The sequence below is a fragment of the Zeus faber genome (assembly GCF_960531495.2).
Source record: "Zeus faber genome assembly, chromosome: 1".
Lineage (NCBI taxonomy): Eukaryota > Metazoa > Chordata > Actinopteri > Zeiformes > Zeidae > Zeus > Zeus faber.
This window is the reverse complement of record NC_137193.1, coordinates 33,823,734-33,843,640: the sequence shown is the minus strand read 5'-3', so window position 1 is coordinate 33,843,640 and position 19,907 is coordinate 33,823,734. Positions and strand designations below refer to the sequence as shown.

The 19,907-nt window shown below is 41.6% G+C and overlaps 1 protein-coding gene across 1 annotated transcript in view; it reads right to left on the bottom strand.

Annotated features, from left to right (window-relative positions):
- The window catches only part of col22a1 (collagen, type XXII, alpha 1), a 43,414-nt gene that overhangs the window by 5,222 nt on the left and 18,285 nt on the right, over positions 1 to 19,907 (bottom strand). The window contains exons 15-54 of the mRNA XM_080007463.1: positions 17,745 to 17,798; positions 17,565 to 17,618; positions 16,529 to 16,564; positions 16,334 to 16,363; positions 16,061 to 16,114; positions 15,793 to 15,846; positions 13,423 to 13,476; positions 11,938 to 11,991; positions 11,642 to 11,695; positions 11,444 to 11,497; positions 11,220 to 11,273; positions 10,570 to 10,614; positions 10,413 to 10,475; positions 10,256 to 10,309; positions 9,932 to 9,973; positions 9,770 to 9,806; positions 9,543 to 9,592; positions 8,595 to 8,648; positions 8,439 to 8,492; positions 8,059 to 8,112; positions 7,829 to 7,882; positions 7,396 to 7,500; positions 6,485 to 6,529; positions 4,900 to 4,977; positions 4,778 to 4,813; positions 4,590 to 4,643; positions 4,374 to 4,418; positions 3,812 to 3,847; positions 3,602 to 3,715; positions 3,256 to 3,309; positions 3,071 to 3,124; positions 2,657 to 2,710; positions 2,289 to 2,342; positions 2,066 to 2,119; positions 1,895 to 1,948; positions 1,725 to 1,778; positions 1,563 to 1,607; positions 937 to 990; positions 788 to 841; positions 587 to 640 (exon numbers count right to left, since the gene is read on the bottom strand). Of these exons, the coding sequence (XP_079863589.1) occupies positions 587 to 640; positions 788 to 841; positions 937 to 990; positions 1,563 to 1,607; positions 1,725 to 1,778; positions 1,895 to 1,948; positions 2,066 to 2,119; positions 2,289 to 2,342; positions 2,657 to 2,710; positions 3,071 to 3,124; positions 3,256 to 3,309; positions 3,602 to 3,715; positions 3,812 to 3,847; positions 4,374 to 4,418; positions 4,590 to 4,643; positions 4,778 to 4,813; positions 4,900 to 4,977; positions 6,485 to 6,529; positions 7,396 to 7,500; positions 7,829 to 7,882; positions 8,059 to 8,112; positions 8,439 to 8,492; positions 8,595 to 8,648; positions 9,543 to 9,592; positions 9,770 to 9,806; positions 9,932 to 9,973; positions 10,256 to 10,309; positions 10,413 to 10,475; positions 10,570 to 10,614; positions 11,220 to 11,273; positions 11,444 to 11,497; positions 11,642 to 11,695; positions 11,938 to 11,991; positions 13,423 to 13,476; positions 15,793 to 15,846; positions 16,061 to 16,114; positions 16,334 to 16,363; positions 16,529 to 16,564; positions 17,565 to 17,618; positions 17,745 to 17,798 (2,157 nt within the window). The remainder of the gene's footprint in view (positions 1 to 586; positions 641 to 787; positions 842 to 936; positions 991 to 1,562; positions 1,608 to 1,724; positions 1,779 to 1,894; positions 1,949 to 2,065; positions 2,120 to 2,288; positions 2,343 to 2,656; positions 2,711 to 3,070; positions 3,125 to 3,255; positions 3,310 to 3,601; positions 3,716 to 3,811; positions 3,848 to 4,373; positions 4,419 to 4,589; positions 4,644 to 4,777; positions 4,814 to 4,899; positions 4,978 to 6,484; positions 6,530 to 7,395; positions 7,501 to 7,828; positions 7,883 to 8,058; positions 8,113 to 8,438; positions 8,493 to 8,594; positions 8,649 to 9,542; positions 9,593 to 9,769; positions 9,807 to 9,931; positions 9,974 to 10,255; positions 10,310 to 10,412; positions 10,476 to 10,569; positions 10,615 to 11,219; positions 11,274 to 11,443; positions 11,498 to 11,641; positions 11,696 to 11,937; positions 11,992 to 13,422; positions 13,477 to 15,792; positions 15,847 to 16,060; positions 16,115 to 16,333; positions 16,364 to 16,528; positions 16,565 to 17,564; positions 17,619 to 17,744; positions 17,799 to 19,907) is intronic.

Sequence of the window (19,907 nt, the reverse complement as noted above, 5' to 3'; positions counted from 1 at the left end):
CTACCAATATGGGTAATGCGATCAACTAGCCTATCCTAATGCTTCTATTGGGCACCCCAGCCTAAAAGGATAGGTTTGCTATTTTTTTTACAGCTCATCATTTATATCTGTTCATAAAACAACATCCCTGAAACGCAATACATCCAAAGCGTAATGTTTTAGTAGGTCGCAAGTACGAAGCACCACAACTTCCTGTTTATAGTCGCTTAAGTAAGGGCAGATATGCCCAAAAGGGCTGAAACTCTGAAACACCTGTGAAAATTGCAACGCCTCCGACCATTATTTTTCCATATACCCTACGATATAAGGAATGTCTGTATATGTTGCACTTCCTGTTGTCAAAAAGGGGATTAAAGGCTTTCTTTAAGGCTTAAATGTTTGCCACATTGGACTCCATTGAAGAAAAAATGAGAAGCTGCAGCAGAGTGGTATGTTTCTCAAAAGTAAAGCCTTCATGGCTGATATGCTACTCCGACCAGGAACGTGTTTTACATACATTCATTTAAATAACAAAGGAGCATCTGTTGTTGAAACTAGGGCTAGGTCTCTGTTGGACTGTACTGTACTGCAATGAAAGAAAACTCACTGGAGATCCAGCGGTGCCCGGCTTTCCTGACGGCCCTGGTTCGCCTGCCTTGCCCTGGGTGTTAGAGAATGAGACAGGCGCAGAGAAAGTGAGAAAAAAGGCAAATTCAACAGGACATTTAGCGATTAGCCTCCATGTCCGTAGTTCTCCGTCTGCTTGACATTGTGCTGCGTTGTGTGGCAGAAATTGGAGGTGACTTACGGGTTCCCCTCTCGGACCACTTAGTCCATCTGCTCCTGGGGGGCCCATGGAACCCTTTGGTAAAAAAAAACAAAAAAAACAAAGCAGGAGCAATTATGAGCCAAGGTTTCAAACATTTTGATCGGTGACTTTGGTTAGGCTGAACGTACGTCCTTTCCGGTTTTGCCTTCACGTCCTGGCATCCCATGCTTTCCATCTTCTCCCTATTAGACACACAAAAGAGTGCAAGGTGTAAAAATAGGAAAGATAGCGAGTCCCAAGGAGGTATAAATGAAGGATGGATGAATCCAGGCGGATTCATCCGAGTTCCCTCTGTGCTAAGTTTGTCCGTTTTTTAATTAGACAAGTCTTAGCGAAGATAATGTAATAAAATATAAAGTGACTGAGATTGATTTACACTCATTTTAAGACCTAATCTCCAGAGTAGGTCTGCAACCAAAACACTTTGTAGTTCCACTAATAAGCGCTGTACCATCGCAGCAGCAGGCCTGTATGTGAAGTGGTGCTGCGGGGCTCGGAAGCTGCCTGGCACATTTCTAGTGAGCCCAGGCTGCCCGTAATGAGCCGTGCTATTGGTTACGGCGCTGTGTCAGAAATCCCACCTGGGGGTGTGCACTAAATGAGATGGAGCAGCGAGTGTGATGTCGTCCATAGAAGATGCATACTTACCTGACACTCAGACAGTTCTGTCTTGACGTTTTGATGCTAGTTCAAACACATTGCCTACGGGTTGGCTCCATGCTGTGCCACAATTTCAGATTTTTATCAGACTGACCTTCGATCCCTGGGATCCGGGCTCTCCTCGATGACCTTTAAATCCCTGAAAAATAGACCTCGGTTAAATAAGCCTCAGTCCTTTGGACTGGAAGATGTAATTCACTATTGGAGATCCAGTTATTTAAAATGAATATCGAATCCGCTCAGTTGAGTTACTTACGGGGAGTCCTCTGAGTCCAGAATTGCCTGGTGGTCCGGGATCTCCCTGCTTGCCCTTAAATGACAATGGCGATGGTTATCCCACGAATCCCATGAATGCACACAAAACCAACATCCGATTCTCAAAGCGAAAAACAGTATATGTAACAGTGGATGGAGATCAGTACTAACAGGTTCGCCATTTTCTCCAGGTTCGCCATCTTTTCCAATTTTTCCTGGCTGACCCTGCAGGACAACAGAACGTATCACTTAGCATTGACTTCAGCCATGTGATCCAACCATCATCAATGTTTAAAACGTTCCCATTGGACCAGCCTATAGTTTCATTAAATTGTTTTTTACCATCAGACCCGGAAGACCCGCCGGTCCCTGGATTCCTTTGAGACCCTCTTTACCCTAGCGAAAAATAGATAAATACACACAACAGGTCAAAAGAAGGAAATGATTCATGACCACTATTAGCACTAAGGCGTTTTGACCTACATGCTGGAGGCAGACAGTTTCTACTGTCATGACACTTTGGTAATAAGCTCTCTGGGGGAAAATACACAGAATGTAGCCTGACCTTTTCTCCGGGGGATCCCGGAGGACCAACAGGGCCAGATTGTCCATCGTTACCCTAAAGACAAAAACAAGTGGGGTTTTACTTTTGGAGTGAATTGAAACACGAACTCTGGTAACAAAAGCTGACCCTGAAATATCAGTTTTTACTTCATCAATTGTTTGATAAAGAAAGGAAAACAAAGCAACAAAGCCTGTTTTGGATGGGTTGAAATTAAATATTTCACCATTTTACTGCTGTCCAAAGCGAGAGAATGCTTTTGCCCTTTGATGGGGTGACTGCTCAGTCAGCAAGAGTAAAGACACCCTGGAGCACCTAAAGGTTAAGTATTATTTTCAGTGATTCCTAAAAGAGCAAAATAAATGACTTACAGATGTGCCTGGTAAGCCGGGAGTCCCTGGATGACCAGGGGGTCCGGGATGTCCCTGTCGATACAAAAATTCAATTCAATTCCATATTCATTTTTCTTTTATTACAACACAATTCTAAAAATAATAAAATTAAATTCAAAATTGTAATAAATCATATATTACAAAAATAAAATAAAATATAAATTCTAAAATATAATACAATTCCAGAAAAAAATCCATATTTTAGTACAATTTGAAAAAATAAATAAATATGTTTGTGTGTTACAAAAAGCAATGAAAATGTAACTTTAGTGACTCATCATTATCATATGCATGTGTCATAGAAATACTGAGCTTGATAATTACATTTTGGTGGACTGAGATGAGGATGGCTGAAATCATTAAAAGCTTTTGCGTAACTGACAATGCTCTTACTTTCTCGCCTTTGTCTCCGGGTGCCCCAGCTGGTCCTTGATCCCCTTTCACACCCTGTGGTTAAAAAGAAAATCAACCAAAGAATGTGATGAAATGAATCGATTTTTTTAAAAAGTGAGAAAGTCTAAATACTTCAATACGTTACAGAAGGAGGACATTTGTGCGTGTTTTCTTTTGGGACTTGCCTTGCTTCCGTCGGCACCAGAAGGCCCTGGGGGTCCTGCAAGGCCCGCCTGGCCCTGTCATGACACAGAACACAGTCAGTCTCTGTTCCAGGAACACGATGGAGAGCGCGGTCACCGGGTTCTAATCGCTCTCTACTCCCCCCTCCCAGAGGTATCTGGCCTAATGATGCGGACCCAGCCTCTTTATCTGCCACACCCGGGGTGAGTGATGATAAAAGGTACCACATCGTAAGCACATACCCCATCCAAATATTTCTGACAAAAATATAAATTCACTTTAGCGCAATAGATGAGTTGCTATCAGGACCACAGAACAATAATCGTAATATCATTGGCTTCGCCCTACTTGGTAGCCATCTTGGCCATTTTTCCCGGGAGGTCCTGTGTGTCCTTTGTCTCCCGGTGCACCTGGAAGGCCGGGCTGGCCGGCCGGTCCCGCGGGACAGTCCGAGCAAACGTCCTGAAGGGTGGACAGCAGCGAAACGTAAGCCGGTGCATTTTATTTCCATTAAAGGGGAGACAAAGGGAGGAGGGGAATGGATGACGACTGCCTCACCTTGAGATTCAGGTCAGAAAGGTCTGCAGCTTTTCCCTGGGAAACATGACACGGAGTGAATGGAGTAAAAAATAGTAAAGGAAGAAACCAAATAAATAATGTAATTTTAATATAATATGATATAATAATTTTAATACGACTTTTGAACAAAAATCTTCCACTGTTCCACATAAGGGTGGCGCCAAGCTCGGTGTTGGAACTTTCGACTGTTTAAAACAGAACCTGGCGTTTGATATCGTCGGCGATAATGTAGACTCCAGAGGAATAACAGCAGGGGAAGGGACTTCTGTCTATTTTTAAGTAGGTATACGGTAAATCCCCCTTCCCAGAGGTTGGTAGACACACCACTACACCACTGCTTGCTTTGCTATTATGTGAGGCCTTTTGTAGCCTCTCTTCCATGCATGAGATTAGATTAATTTAAGGGTGCCTGACAAATTAATTACACAGTAATCTCAGTAGCTCAGCAGATTTAGTCTTTGAACACAATTCAAGGAATTTTCTGAAATGATAAGGGGGTTAAATGAAGGTGAAGTTCACTGCTGTCTACAAAGGTACTTACGGGCTCTCCGGGCGAACCTTTGTCTCCTGGCCTTCCTGGCAAACCCTGCATTTTAACCAAAGAGATATGGGAAAGTTACCCTCATCTGCAGAGTGCAACTTGTGAAGCCTAAATTAAAGAGACATTTTAAACTGAGCACCAGGGAGGGGACATGTTCACCAATGAATGTTATCACGGTCTAAGTGCTATGCAAGAAGTCAAAGGGCCTTTTCTTACATTGTGTCCAGCAGGTCCCTGGGGGCCGGCGATTCCAGGCAGACCCCTCAATCCCTGCGGCCCCCCACCACCCGAAAAAAAAAAAAAAAAAAAAAAAGAAGCAAAGATAAATTAGAAAAATAGATGCCAAGGTGATGTGTCACATACCTACTGTCCTTAAAAAGAAAACACATCAAAAAACAACATACCACAACTCCAGTCTCCCCTTTAGGCCCCGGTGGTCCCTGCAGAAGATCCATACAGTATGGTTGTTTTACAAGCTGAGGGATACGTACTGGAAGACGTGTGCCGTAAGTTTGAATGTCCGTACCTGAGCTCCCACTTTCCCTTCTCCCGGGTTGCCTCTGTCTCCCGGCAGCCCTGGTTGACCTTGTGAACCGGAAAGGCCCTGAGGATTACAAGAAGCTGTGACTACCGCTGTGCACTCTGCGGTCCCTTTAGTATTTGCAGCGGTGACTTCTGTGATCGATTGTACATGTCGTTACGTTGAATTTGCAGCGGTAATTCGGCGGTTTCACCATGAGCAACCATTTGACTCTGCATGGCTGGTTTTAACTGGGAAGTATTGTTCATATGCAATATCACAAACTAGAGTCTGTTTTCACTGTTTTTTAAGGTATATTTTTCCATTAACTGGCCATTTTTTTATAATTTTATTGTTTTTATTGTTATTTTTTTGTGTACAGTTCACTGTGAGGTTTTTTTGTATATTTCACTTTTTTCACATATACGTATATATTGCCACATTCTATGGTTGTTATTCTTACTCCCTTTTGTTTTGATGTGATCTGCTGGGACATAATGCAATTTCCCTCTTGGGATGGATAAAGCATGTATGTATGTATGTATGTATGTATGTATGTATGTATGTATGTATGTATGTATGTATGTATGTATGTATGTATGTATGTTTGTATGCATGTATGTATGTATGTATGTATGTATGTATGTATGTACTGTATGTTTGTATGTATGCATACTGTATATGTATGTATGTATGTATGTATGTATGTATGTATGTATGTATGTATGTATCTATCTATCTATCTGTCAGCACCAGAGTAAAGTCTTTGGCAAAGGGATCCTTTACCTTTGCCATTTTTCAACCCAGATTATAATGTAGACTCCCATCATTTACAGCTCTACGTAGCATAACCTGGCCAAACACTTTAGTCTTGGGAAACGTACTGCTGCAGCTTCTCACAGGGTTTAAAAGCAGTGAGCCCATCAAAAGAAAAACGTTCAGCGAGGTTGTGGTAACAGTTATAAAATGACAGGAACCAACATTTGGGTAAAAAAAAAAAAAAAAAAACAAAGAGTACACCAATCTTAACGAGAGATCCCCTGACGGTATTGTCTTCTAGGTCATGGTTACAGTCCGGGCTCACATGTCTGAGATCTCAGATACCGCAACGGCACGGTGAGGGTTTCGCTGAGCGGGCAGACTGCTGATCCCAGAAACACTGTTTTGTAATCTATGATACATAAAATAAAATTTAAAAAAGATCTAATCTACTGTTGACATTCCAGGTACTGGGAAAGGGAACCGTTTAGGTGATTGGGGGTGAACGATTTTACACCATAAATCCAACAAATGACCCTGTCTGGCCCTTTCCAGACACCAGCCTCCGTGCGAGGCTCTTCGCAGCCGAGAGCTGGTTATAATCACCGGTGGTCACAGGGTGGTGGCCATAGAAATTGCTTTCGCTTCTCCCTCAAAGAAAAAAAAAAAAATGAATTGTTTCCTTCATCCATTTCAGAAAACAAAAGTTTTCCTCGTTGACAAAGAAGGCACCTGTGCATGATAAAAAGAAAAAGAACACCTTGGGCAAGCTACAAAGCTTAACAACATGGCCACATACACACTTTCTCACACACTTCTCAACTGACGTTACCTTTGGCCCTGGAGCTCCTTGAATTCCCTGTGGTCCGGTCTCCCCCTGTAATGTTAATTACATCAATCACATCATTTGGCACTCAGGAACTACTATTAAAGCCCATTTTTTTTTAAATAAATCAATTACACTTAAAAGTCTACACATTTCTATTCTCTGTGTGCAAAAAGTTGGAGCCATGCCTGGGGGCCGCACCTGGCAGCAGTAAAAAATAAAAAATAAAAAAAGCTGAACGGTTATGAGTGGATTTAATGTTATATTTCCTAACAAGATTCTTCCTGTTTGCGCTGGCTCCATCAGCAGATCGGCCACATGTCTGAGGTGAACAGTGAAACGTGTCGAGCCAAAAACGTGCCAACTCAGGTGAAACCCTGTTGCGCTCTGTCTCTCAGCCTTGCGTCTTTTCCAACCATGCCGGCTGCGGGAGAAAAGGACGTAGATATGCGCAGAACGCTGGACGGTTTCCAGTTTTTCCTTAATGGACTGATTGGAAGCAAGCCATTGAGATGAAAGGTCTGCCTCCTTTTTGGGGGACTTTTTTGAGGTTCTTGATGAGTCACTAAGTAAAAAGACTCAGATTTTCAGACTCTTAATTCATTTTGGTTGATTCCCTTTTGGTCGAATGCAAAGTGTGACTCAGTTCAATATGAATCGCTCCAAACACAGAGGCCTTTTGTTCATATTCATTGAGTTGTTGTCCTCAGGACTCATTTGCTGGACTGACGAATCCTGATTAATTTGAAAGATTTGTTCGTTATGACCAAATCGTTCATCATTCTTACGTCACTAGTGAGCCAGTGAAGGCAGGAAGCTACAGCGAGTGGTCTATGTAAAAAAACAATTTTAACTGCTATGAACACAATGAGACAAAGGGGATGGCGAACACAACAAAGGGTGTGTCAGTATCTTACATTTTGTCCATCTCTTCCCTTTCCCGGTGATCCAGGGGGTCCAGTCAGACCAGGTCCTCCGGGTGAGCCTTGGGGACCTGCTTGGCCGGTTTTACCTGATTCGCCCTGAATCAAAGCAGCAAATAAAAACAAATTGAATCCAAATACGGAACTTTATGAGTATAATGACAACTATGCTGCTTAGAACTGTAAGTAGCACGCATCTCCAAAGCTCCTCTCATCTACCTGTTTCAAAGAAAACAACAACAAGTTGGCGATATATTAGATGTCTAAATTCTTGTGAAAGCTCCCTTTTCTCTCCTTCATAAGGGTTTATATTGGGTTTATTATATATGTTCATGTTCCAGCTAAAAGGAAACAAAGTGACGTTCAGCCTGTTTCTTCATGAGCCCATGTTAGTGAAAGAATATAAGTGGAAGAACAGGTCGCCCACCTTCTCTCCTCTCTGTCCAGCTGGACCAGGAGGTCCCATGATTCCTGGGATACCCTACATCGGGAAGTATGGAGAGTTAGTTGATCCCTTCATTGTACTGTATTGTCTGTATTCCGGAGATTCTAGAGATATTCTGCACAATTTCTGGTTGTTCTCATACAGTGCACGTTTAAATGGCAGATACAGTGTATACCATATGAGTTGTGTGAATTTCTACACAGAACACCTACCACATTTCCCGGTAAGCCCTGAGAACCGTGAGGACCTGCTAATCCAGGAGGGCCCTAGGGAGAAGAATGAAATGTCACTTGAAGCCGGTGTTAACAATAGGTTGTATGGCCACTTTGTAACATGTAACATGAAATTTATATATATATAGAATTGTATCATTTAATCCAGTTTCTCTTAACTTTGTTTTATTTAAAAGCCTCTTTTGAGCATTGTGTCTTGCTTAAAAAGATCAGTTCATGTTAAAATATCTCAACTGCAACCAAATCTACCGGGTATAAATAAAGGAACCTGATTCTTATCATGATGTACTGAAAATATATACAGTATATGAATCTTTGTCATTCCGTGTTGACATGTAATACATAATCAAACATCTTACAGGGTCCCCAACACGTCCGGTCTCCCCGGGAATCCCAGTGTCGCCTTTTGGGCCCTGGTTTGAAGAAAAATTATGCATATTTTAAATAAATACATCTGTTCAGGTTTCTTCCCACTTGAAATACTGGTGCATTACAGCGATGGCTCGGCATCTGACCTGTGGGCCTGGCAGTCCTCGGAAGCCCTGCTCTCCAGGTAATCCTCTGGGTCCCTGAGAGGACAGTGAGCGTTAGACAGGCATTGTCGGTGCAGTTCAAAGTGCAGCTATGTGTCTGTGTCCAACTTGAGGGGTTAATTCAGTTAAACGGGGGACAGAAATATACAGGAGTCCAGATTACAGCTTGTACATTTCCAGCCGCCAGTCTAGATGTAACTTCCTCCGGGTCTGTTCCATTATTCATCTTAGGATCCACACGGTTTTTAGCATTCAGTTCTTCATTCTGAACCCAGACATTCTTAACCATGGGGTCTCCACTGAGTTTGTTATTTGATTGATGATATTCAGTCTAAAAATGTTTTAATATGTTTAGAATATATCATAATTTCTATATAATCTGTTCGGAACTCCCTCCATTCTCTTTGATATAATAGAAGTAGCCGATGGGACACTCATATTGACAATTGAAACAGTTGCCTAATATGCAATCGAATGCAATAATATCAGTTTTGAATGAACAGTAAGATTTTTGTTAGCCTTAACCTAAATCTGTTGCTTACTGGCCTAAATGTTGATTGCAATCCATCCAATTAGTGGTGCTGGCTCCAAAATAATAATAAAGAGAAAACATGGGTAAATAGTTACAATCTCTAATCGCTGTTCTTTCGAGAATTTTAGGACCTTAAAATAACGGGGTCACGGGCGAAAAAGGTTGAGAACCCTCCGTTCTAACCGATCACTGCACCAGAACCTGCAAACCTCTGTGGCTGCATGCATGGTCACTCTTCCCTGCAGTGGGTGATGGATGGAGGTTGGGGCTTGTTTGCAAATGAGACATCTACTGACATCTAGTGGACACTTGTTTGTATTGACAACGTTAGCGTTGCGTCTTTGGCGTGTGTGTTCTTAGATTTGCTAAAAATAAATATAGTCAAACTGAAAAATCACCATTTCTCCCGGTTTTCCTTGGTCTCCCTTCTCCCCCGTCACTCCAGGTTCTCCCTGTGGGTGAAAAATGACACGTTCACATGTTGGTATTAAAAAGCGCACTGACTTTAAACGACGGCCTTTTTCTTTCTCGACCAGGTGACAGAGATAACCCTGATATTAGAATTGGAGGGAATAACTGCCATGTTTCAATTTTCTCTCCCGTTTAAAATGTGTGGATGCACTACTTGCCGGCTCGCCGGGCTCAGGTATCACCTCCGCCACCTGTACAGTTACACATACACAAAAAAAAACAAAAAACATTACCATCAAGGATTATGACTACATAGAAAAGCAAACGTTAACACAAGAAATTCACACGTTTAAAAAAACAAGTTGACTTTACTCACGTTCCCTGGAATTCCGGGAAGACCCCTGGAACCTACTTCACCCTGAGGTGAGAGGCGAGCACACTGTCAACGTCTGCTTGTCTTACCCTATTACATCATTGAAACCACGGGGGACTATAACTCTGAAATGTCATACTAGAGTACTATTAAGTAGGTGAAATTAGTGCAAAGTAGAAACCCTAGCATGCTCAAATAGTATGTGAAAGGTACCAGGATGACATACTACATCCCGTGAAATCTAGCGTGCCACAGCATATGAATGTCCAACTGTGCAACAACCGGGCGAATACAGCAAGTCAAACCTTTTAGTTTTTTTCTTCTCACCTTTTCGCCTTTTTCACCTCTTGGCCCGGTTCCCCCGTCGCTCCCTCTTTCTCCCTGCGGACAAAAAAAAAATTGCTGATGCGGTTTGCACCTTTCTATTTGAATTGACCGGGTAGACAGATACAGTTCTTAGTGTAGACGGAAAGATGGAACCCACCGGAACTCCTCGCTCTCCCCTCGGCCCCTCCACGCCGGGCATTCCAAGTGAACCCCCTTCTCCCTGTCGCGAGCGGAGACGGGATGTTGTCGTTACGTTCTTACGAGATCTTGAACAACAAGCAACGACAACAATAAACAAACAGCCCTGAACTCACTCTCTCCCCTGGGGGGCCTCTGGGGCCGGGAGGACCGTCTTCACTCTGGAAAAGGAGGCAGCCACAACGCAAAACAACAGAATTGGTATTAGGGAAAGTCTTGTCGATGTCTTTCTCCTACATAGGATTTCATTGGTATTTCTGGGGATACTTTCACCCTGTGAAAACCCAAAAGCCTACCATTGCATCATCTCATCAATGTCTTATTCCAGGTCTTGAATTAATGAAAAATGGCTTTTATAGTCTGAGTATTCATTTGATGTCATAATATAGAATATAGACTTTGTGTTTCTATCATAATGTACCATATGTAGCTATTATTGTTATTATTATTATTATTATTATTACAATTATAATAATAATAATAATAATAATAACAATAATAATAATAATATCAAGACTATGCATTCAAATCCACGTACGTACATAATAATTCATCGTACAGTCCTGACAGCACAAACTTCCAGACTTTTCCCGATCTTTACTTGCTGACATTTCATTTGACAAAACACAGAAAAACAAAAGCGTCCTGTCGCAGCCTTCCGACATTTGTTGGAACAACAAATGTGACAGACGGCTTGAATTGCAGGACCAATTTCAAGGGAATCGGTTGGAGACAGCATTTTTCGGGTTCACTTGAATCAGCGTACCTTAGGTCCCGGTTTGCCAGGAAACCCATCTGCTCCGCGCTCTCCACTGGGTCCCTTGAAGATGAGACACGACAACTCAATTATGCTTTGTACACCAGTACAGTCACGGGGGTCTTGAATACACACGTTGTTCCACAAACTGTATAGGACAATTCAAAAATGTTCTCAGCCGATGGCGCAGACACTCCCCATCTATTTATTTCAAAACCTGTTACGCTACTGACCCTGGCACCGTCGTTTCCGGGGAGCCCATCCAGACCGTCCTTTCCGGGAAGGCCCTGTTGAAATGCGGCGGCGGGTACATTTAACGTTGTGGCGACGGACACAGATAGAAACGTAAAAGGTTGTCGAACTTACACGGACGTTTATAGTGCAGCTCGAGATTGTCTTATTTGATAAGAATCAAAATAAATCAAGCTTACAGGTTTTCCTGCCTCTCCAGGTTTGCCCGAAAATCCAATTTCACCAGGGAGACCCTGTTTGGAGGGGGGTATAGAGTTATGATAATGTATGAGAAATGACTCATAAGTTTCTGTCTATGTTCTCTGTGTTCTCCTCTGCGTATATATATATATATATATATATATATATATATATATATATATATATATATATATATATACACACACACACATACATATACACACACATATTATAGTTGTATGCGACGCAGAGGAGAAGACACAGAACATAAACATTCATGTTTCTTGTCACTCACAGGGGGTCCGGTGTGTCCCCGATTTCCTGCCTGACCAGCTGGACCCTGGGGGCCCTGAGGGAGAAAGAATTACACCCATGAATCATAAACTATACAGCAGCTAAAAACACATGTTTTTTTTATCTGTCGTCTCGTCTTCACAGCATGGACCAGATGCATAAAATTGGCAGCCCACTAGACTGAATCTGATGTGTTAATTTGTCCCTCCGGGTGAGGCTGGCAGAGCATTTGAAACATCAGCATCTGCTCTCCGCCAGGTCAGAGAAGCAGGCTGCGTCTTATACTATGAGATGGGCTCCACGATAAAACTGTGGATGTGGATTAAGGGAAGACATAATTGCAATACCAGAGGCAAGTCATCTTTGTGTATGTAGTTCTTTGCCATTTGTTTTTTCAGTGTAATGCTCTGTAATTACCACATGTTTCCACTAGAGGGGAGAATAGTGATATTCATACAGATTTGATCTCAATTTAATTAACCTTGCAACCAAGAGGGGGAAAAGAACTTCTCTTTCAAGATGAGATAAGATATATCTTTATTAATCCCCGGAGGTCAATTCCGGAAGGGAAATTCAATAAACCATTTGTACTTTATCTCTTAAACTATAAATCTAGTTAGGAGATGCAATTCCATAAGAAGGCAAAGGCAGGATTTTTAATGAAAAACAAACCTGATGAGTTTAATTTAATATAAGTAGATAAATGAGACCCCACGGTGGCGGGCTGATCCCGAGGGGACATCTTGTAGTATGAGATTAAAGTCTTTTGGGCAGTAGTTTTGGGCAGCGATACGTTTTGTACATTAGCAGCTGTAAGGTAACCTATATACTGTATGTCATCTATAGGTATGCATTCCAGCAGTTGCATTTTTTCCACAGGGACTTGCATTATCAGGAATTTCCCTTTGCTGAATCAATATCTGTAGCCTATGCATTTTTTATTCGAATAAAAAAAAGTATGACAATGACTTTTTGCTTAACTGTTAAAATGATAAGTTGGCTATTTTTCGGTGTATTAAAATGTTGGTTTCCATCATTTATTAAGCTTTGCTTTTGAGAAATGTACCGCTCTGAATAGTTATCATTTGGGAATCAACTTTTAATAAGGTCTGGGTTGAAAAATAGCAAAGCTATTCTTTCAAATCATCTTCAGACCATTAAATGGAATGTGCGCATCGTGATCTCTAGTTTATTGTAACATTATTATTTTTCATTTCAGGTTCATGAAATCAATAAATATAACATTTAGGTCCTAATATAGCCATTGGACTTTCCGGACCTTCCCGTTGTTGTGCAATGTTGTTGTGGTTCACAGCAAATTATCAAATAGAAATGCAATAAAAATAAACACTTCAGTTCAGCTCTTTCAGAACAAAGTCAATTATTCTCCGTCCCATTACCCACAAACTGTACACACTATTTCAACAGACGTCCCTCTGGATGAATATTCATTTAAAAAAACGTATAAAATCGATTCAAATCTCACAGGTGGTCCAGGAAGGCCGTCCACTCCCGGCAATCCACTTTCGCCTTTCTTTCCCTGAAAAACAAAAACAGTGAAGCGTTAAAAAACAACAACAATATTATTTCGTAGAAACGATTATAGAAACATACACAGGGCATTCGAATAGTATTCAGACCCCTTAGGTTTCACTGCATTCCGTTATGTTACAGCCTGACTCTAATAAAATTGATTCCATTGAAATGATTCCACCGCAATTTCCACATCATGATGAGAAAGTGAAAACAGGTTTTAAGATTTTTCTTTGCAAATTTATAAAAAATGAAAAATTAAAGTATCCCATACTCGTGGAAACTGCTGTTCTTTTGTTTATATTTATTTTTCTTTTCCATGTAGGTTTCTGTCTGGGGTATGTGGAGACAATCCTATTACCACAGGAACCTGTTCTATATCGTAGGACTTTTGACAAAATCAAAAATCACAATATTTTTTAACGAATACCTCAATAGAAATTAGGTAAAGTTATCAATATTATTGATAGTTTTACCTAATTTTGGGGGATGACTATCGGTGCCCTCACGAGATATTTCCAGAAATAATCGTCCATTAACGCGTCCATTATGACCAAGCAGGTCCAGAGATTGACGAGCAAAACGAGTAAAGTTCTGAAAGACAATATCTTGTCTCGTATCAAGACGTCAATATTACATGGCTATGTCACCCAGCTCCATGGCTCTCAAGAACTCAAAATACTTAAAACCTTCTTTCCACCAAAAGCCCCCAAGACGGATTGGGACATGTCTACTCCAGCACTACTCGACTCACTCAGGAACAAACTATTTTTACTGAGTGAGTCGTCAAGAGTGTGTGTGTGTGTGTGTGTGTGTGCGCGCGTGTGTGCGTGTGTGTGTGTGTGTGTACTTTAGAATCGTGACTCATACTGTCATATTTAACCCTGTAATCAAATGTTTTATGATTTCCTAACAATGAACCCAAGTGGAAGTATTTTTTCGGTGCCAGTCAATAAACAATATTACTAAGTATAGCTGTGTTTGAATGTTAATGTTCAATGTTAATGTTCGAATAAATGATTATTAATTATTAACGAGGTTGCAAGCTTGAGGGCGCCGCAGGGTCCTTCTTGGAGTGCGTGTGCCCTCCCCCAGACACCGCTGGCGTTCAGAAGTTATAGGTGCTTCATTGTCTGTGACAGTATTCTCAGAAACCACAGGGGGCAGTAGAGAGAAAGAACCCTGTGAAGCAGATAGTCGTAAACCAAGAGCAACGCTCAACCGCAAACATGGCTGCAAGCAGGGCATTGGAGCTCGCAGGAGGAATTGCTATGTTTATGGTTTTTGCCTGGGAAAGGGGGCTGCTCTGTCGGCCCGTTCCATGCAGAGACAGGAAAGCGGGGTTGAAGTTATGTCCTGCTCAGCATTTTATTACAGAGGAACTTACTGAAATATGGAACAATGTGTAATTATTCTCCCTCATTGCAAGATTCTCCAAAAATAAACTGCACATAAATACCAATAAAACCGTTACCTTGTGTTTGTAAACTGAACTTTACAACGACCATGTTCATTTACAAAATAAATCCCCAAACCTGAGTGAGCTGTTTGCATATATTATTTTGTCTCTGTGTCAAAAAGTAATTGGTAGACTTGGATTTCACTTCTGACATGTGCTGCAGATAAATTTTGTCCGACACATCAGAAATAAAACAGCAAAATGCTGATCTCTCATCACTTCCGAAGCAATTCTTCCAAGAAACGCCTCTCGTACCAAATAACAAGATCTAGGAGGTGTGACCTCCAAAGTGTGCTATTCTACCAGCGCCTGATTATGGTGATTATTTATGCTCATGGGACTAGGAGAGAAATAAATGAAATAAATAAAATTGACACAAGATCGATGTCAAAATGCAGTGTACACAAGTTATTGCTATTAATTCACCCATAAAACAACATTTTTCACAATTGAACAGATAAATATATTCCAAATGTCCCAGAATAGTCTCCAAGTCTCAATTCGTAACCTCTTTACAAATGGTTTCGGGGACATTTTCCCACCTATGCTATGCCTCTGTTACTCACTCATAACTCTGCGATAGTCTGAGTGAATGATATTCCACCATCTGTCAATAGCCATGCCCCAAAGGGTTAAAGGGAGTGTACACTTGGGTAAAAAAAAATGCAATTATTTACTGGAAATATGAAAAAAATTGATTACTTGGGAACACTGATGATAGTAAAAAAGTGGTGGAGGCAAGTTAGGCCTTTCTTTGAGCACCTAACCTTGTGCTGCTCTGATTTCAGGGGAATATTAAATGGATTTACAGTACAGCTATGTTCGCAGAAACATAAAGCAATACCCTAGAAATCATACTCTTACCCGTTGCCCAAACTCTCCCGGCTCCCCAGGCAAACCTTGCATGCCAGGTGGCCCCTGAGAAAACAAAATGTTCGCAATCAACCATAGTTCATACAGCACAAGGCACCGTAGGTCATTTTGTTAAACAGGGCCACATCTGCTGGGTTTGAAATATCTTTCAACAGATGGCTTTTTTTTTTTTTTACTATATTAAATCTATATTTTTTTTACAGAAAAGGCAGACGGCAGGGAAGAGGAAATATTTGGGGAGGAAATAATAAATCCTCACAGGTGGCCCTGGGGGTCCATCGGCCCCTGGGGGGCCAGCAAGTCCGGGAGCTCCCTGAAAAGGTAGAAGGCGTATGTTTTACACATAATGCGTTATGTTCATGAACATGTCAACAACAACTCTGATTTGAACATGATGTACTATAGACGCATTCATCCTTTTTTATTGTTTTTTTATCTGTAGTAATATATTATATATGGTAGACAGTGTGGAGGATGATTTGCAAAGTACTTTATTTTCCTAGTACCATATATTAACATGGTATTTACTCACAGAGTCTCCCCTCAAACCCTCCATCTGAACCTAAAACGAAAAGAAACATGAACAAAAAGAAAAGGCAAGCCTAGTAATATAACACTTCATTAACCTTCAGGGGAGGAAATGGTTGTCTGAAAGGTAACAGGTCATTTTTTAATTTGTGCAGGTTCCATATTGTATAAACTTTTCGACTCTATTCAAGGCCCTCACCACATTGCCGGGTAATCCAGCAGGTCCCTGTTCCCCCTGGGAGGCAGGTCACACCGCAGGGAAAAAAAACACAAAAAAAAACAACAAAAAAAAAACATGAGAATTATGAGAAGCATATAAGTCGGCCCCAATGGTGAAAGGAGCTCCCCATCTTGTTACGCTCTGCAGGGACACTCACAACCTTCAGGAAACTCCTGAAGACCCTGCTCTTTCAGGGACACCTGAATACCAGATCCTCTCCTAGCTATGACTATTCTTGTTTTTTGTTGATGTTGACTAGTTTTAAGTTGTTATTTTGACATAATACACTTACAACATGAATATTTATCATATTGCACTAACATACAAAATGGGGAAAAAAATGACTGATGACGCAATTTTAGTCTGGTTCCTTACAGCCTCTTGCACTTCTATCTGGTTGAATTTAGAAATAGGAGCTCATGCACTTACAGTAAGTTTGAGATTGCTCCAATGGTCAATGTCTGCTTGTTTCTAGCCTTTCATGTAAGTAAGTAGTCTACTAAATGAAAAAATGTAAATAAATGTAATGTAAATGTAGAAGTACAAGTAATTGTACTAAGAGGATGGCTGCATACTGCTGTGTTAGCAATGCAACAGGTTGAAATGTATTTCATTTGGAGGCCTCAAGGGAAATTAGTCTATTTCTGACAGTAGACACACCATACAGACTGATCTTTGTTTTTGTGTGTCTTGCATGTGGATGCGGTTGTGCATGAGAAAAAAAAACCAAAAAAAATAACTGGTGCGTCACATGCGCTGGAACAATCGTCAAAGTCGTTAATTACAGACAGACAAATGAAGCGGCGGGCCGTGTTTTCCTGTCAAACTTTTGCTCTTTGATGGCAGACGTGGCCGACGGGGGAATGTCTGGAAAGCAGACGCTGCGCTTTAAGGTTGGGAGCCCGCAGTTTTGACTTGTGATTTACATCTCGATCTCGTCTCCTTCATGCCTGAGGCGATATCATCTTGGAATTGTGTTTCGTGTAAAGAAGGAAGTGCCGGGTGCCTGCCGTACCTTGTCCCCTTTGAATCCGCTGGCGCCGGGTGCACCAGCCAGTCCTCTTAATCCCTGGCACATACGTGGGACAAAAAAGGCCTTCAAAGTCAAATATGAACACGTGAACCTGAAATTCGCTTTGGAGGCCCCGATTTTGAGGCGCTTCTCCCTTGATTCCCCAAGATTTCTCAAACGTACATCTTTTCCTGGAACTCCAGCTATTCCACGCAATCCATCCAACCCCGCTTCCCCCTGAAAGAAAACAAAAAAATCACTCCTGTAACAAACGACATCTGAAGCTGCATAGGTCACATTGCAGTCCCTGAATTCTTTGTCTTTGTCTTTCTTTGTCCCTGAAAAACTTTGTTTTTTTCATCACAATTCCTACAAGTCCCTTACACATGCTAAATGATATCAGCACGTGTTAATTTTTCCATTTTGCCTTTTCGGGCTGTGAGCAGATATTTTTATTATTTTGTAGATGCCGTAGCAACACGACAATGAACGGTAACTCTCGATCTATCGGTCTATAAACTATTAACGTGTGATCTACAGTATCTCTTTTATTTATCTATTAACTGCAATACTACCCAGTACATAGACACTCAAATTCAGTTGGCCTCCTCGACTGACATTCTTTCGTTTCTGGTTTAATTAAGTGTGTTTTTCTTTGATTTAATAACGGATTTCATCAGGAAAATAAATCATCCGGCGCAGCTTTAATAAACAAAAAAAATAAAAACGTAAAAAGGCAAATCATTCAAAGGCCCTCTTGCGTCATGCTCATGATGTTCAGTGAAAAAAAAAACATTTGGGCAGACGGTATCTCCAGGGGCGTCGACAGGGGTGGGCGTCAGCTTCGGCCCTGCATGTTTAATGAATAGCCCCCTGATCTTAAGTAGCCTGGATCTAATCCTTATCTAATAATATATACAGAAATAAGAATAATAATAAAAAATAGTCAGAATCTATTCATCTATCAATCTAATCACGTATTAAAGCCCTCAAAAATTATATGACGTTGTTGATAAAAAACACAGGAAGGGAGCACCCCCGCCACCCCGGTGCCAACAGAGCGCCGACAGCGGCATGGACTGCTTATGCTAAGCCCTGATGTCTTTAAATTCTAGCAACGCTCCTGGGTATCTCAATATGTGGCGGATGTCCACCGACTCTGTATTCTGACTTTCCAGTCAGCAGACTTTGGCCTAACCTTAACCTCCCACAGTCTCTCCCCAGTACCTCCACTACCCCTCTAACTTCCTTCTGTCACCTCATTTGAACCAAGTACTTTTTCAGACATCACTTACAGGAAATCACTGTCTGATTCTGAACGAAGAAGTTGTACTACTAGAAATGGCCACAAAGCAAGACTCAACAACTCACAGGACAGACATGTAATAAACCCATCGAGATCATTTTCATCTTATTTATGACTCATAGCCCCTAAAGGCAATTCGCAGCCATTCTGTCGTTTTCCCGTGATGAAAAAAACTGTACAAGCCCATGGGAAATAACAAACAAAGGAGGTTTCCTGATGTATGAAGCATGATGACAAAATCAATGATAGCGTTAGTTCTAAATTGTGGATGCCGGTTGGAGATAAGCTTGCACTGATTTGTTGCCGATTTGACCGTTGTGATGGAATAGGCTGGAAGGGACTTGGAGGGGAGACATCAACAGTAGGGGGAGTCAGTAGCTCTGAATGAGCTGCATTATGGCACCCCCGCAGGGTCCCTGTCAGGAAGTTTGGAGAGTGAATCAAGGAAGCCACATCTGTTTGCACCATTACACCCCTCAGCTCTCCCTCCCCTCTGAGGCGTGTGAGCCTCTTCGGAGAACGAGCTCATCCCGCAAGGGTCCACACTGTGCAGATTCAACACAGCCGATTTGACCATTGCTAATTGCTATGGATCACACTACCTGCTGAAATCAAAAATGTTGCCTCAATTTTATTGTCTTGCATTTGACCAACCGTAGTCTGCCTTTCTTGAGAGGTGTCGAAGCGCCCCCCTATGTCTGGATACTAACCAGTTAATGAGCTATGGACGTACTGTAGATGCAGACAACTGGCAAGAGTCTCTAAATACCCTGGACTGGTCGCGAGGCTGACCACATCTCTACTAGAGGCATTTACCTGCTCTGCCATGTATCAGCACAAAAGACTTGAAAAACATAGGATATGATGAGTTCAAGACTCTAAGACTTGTTTCACAACAATAAAGTTGCCCACTCGGCATCCATAGCAGCCTGGCCATTCTGTAAGGCGGATTCCTCCCTCTGTGTCTCCTCTCCTGGGTTTTTCCTTGTCTGGGTGGAGGTTAAGGCGAGAGAGTGCTGTGGAGTTCTATGTGAAATGTG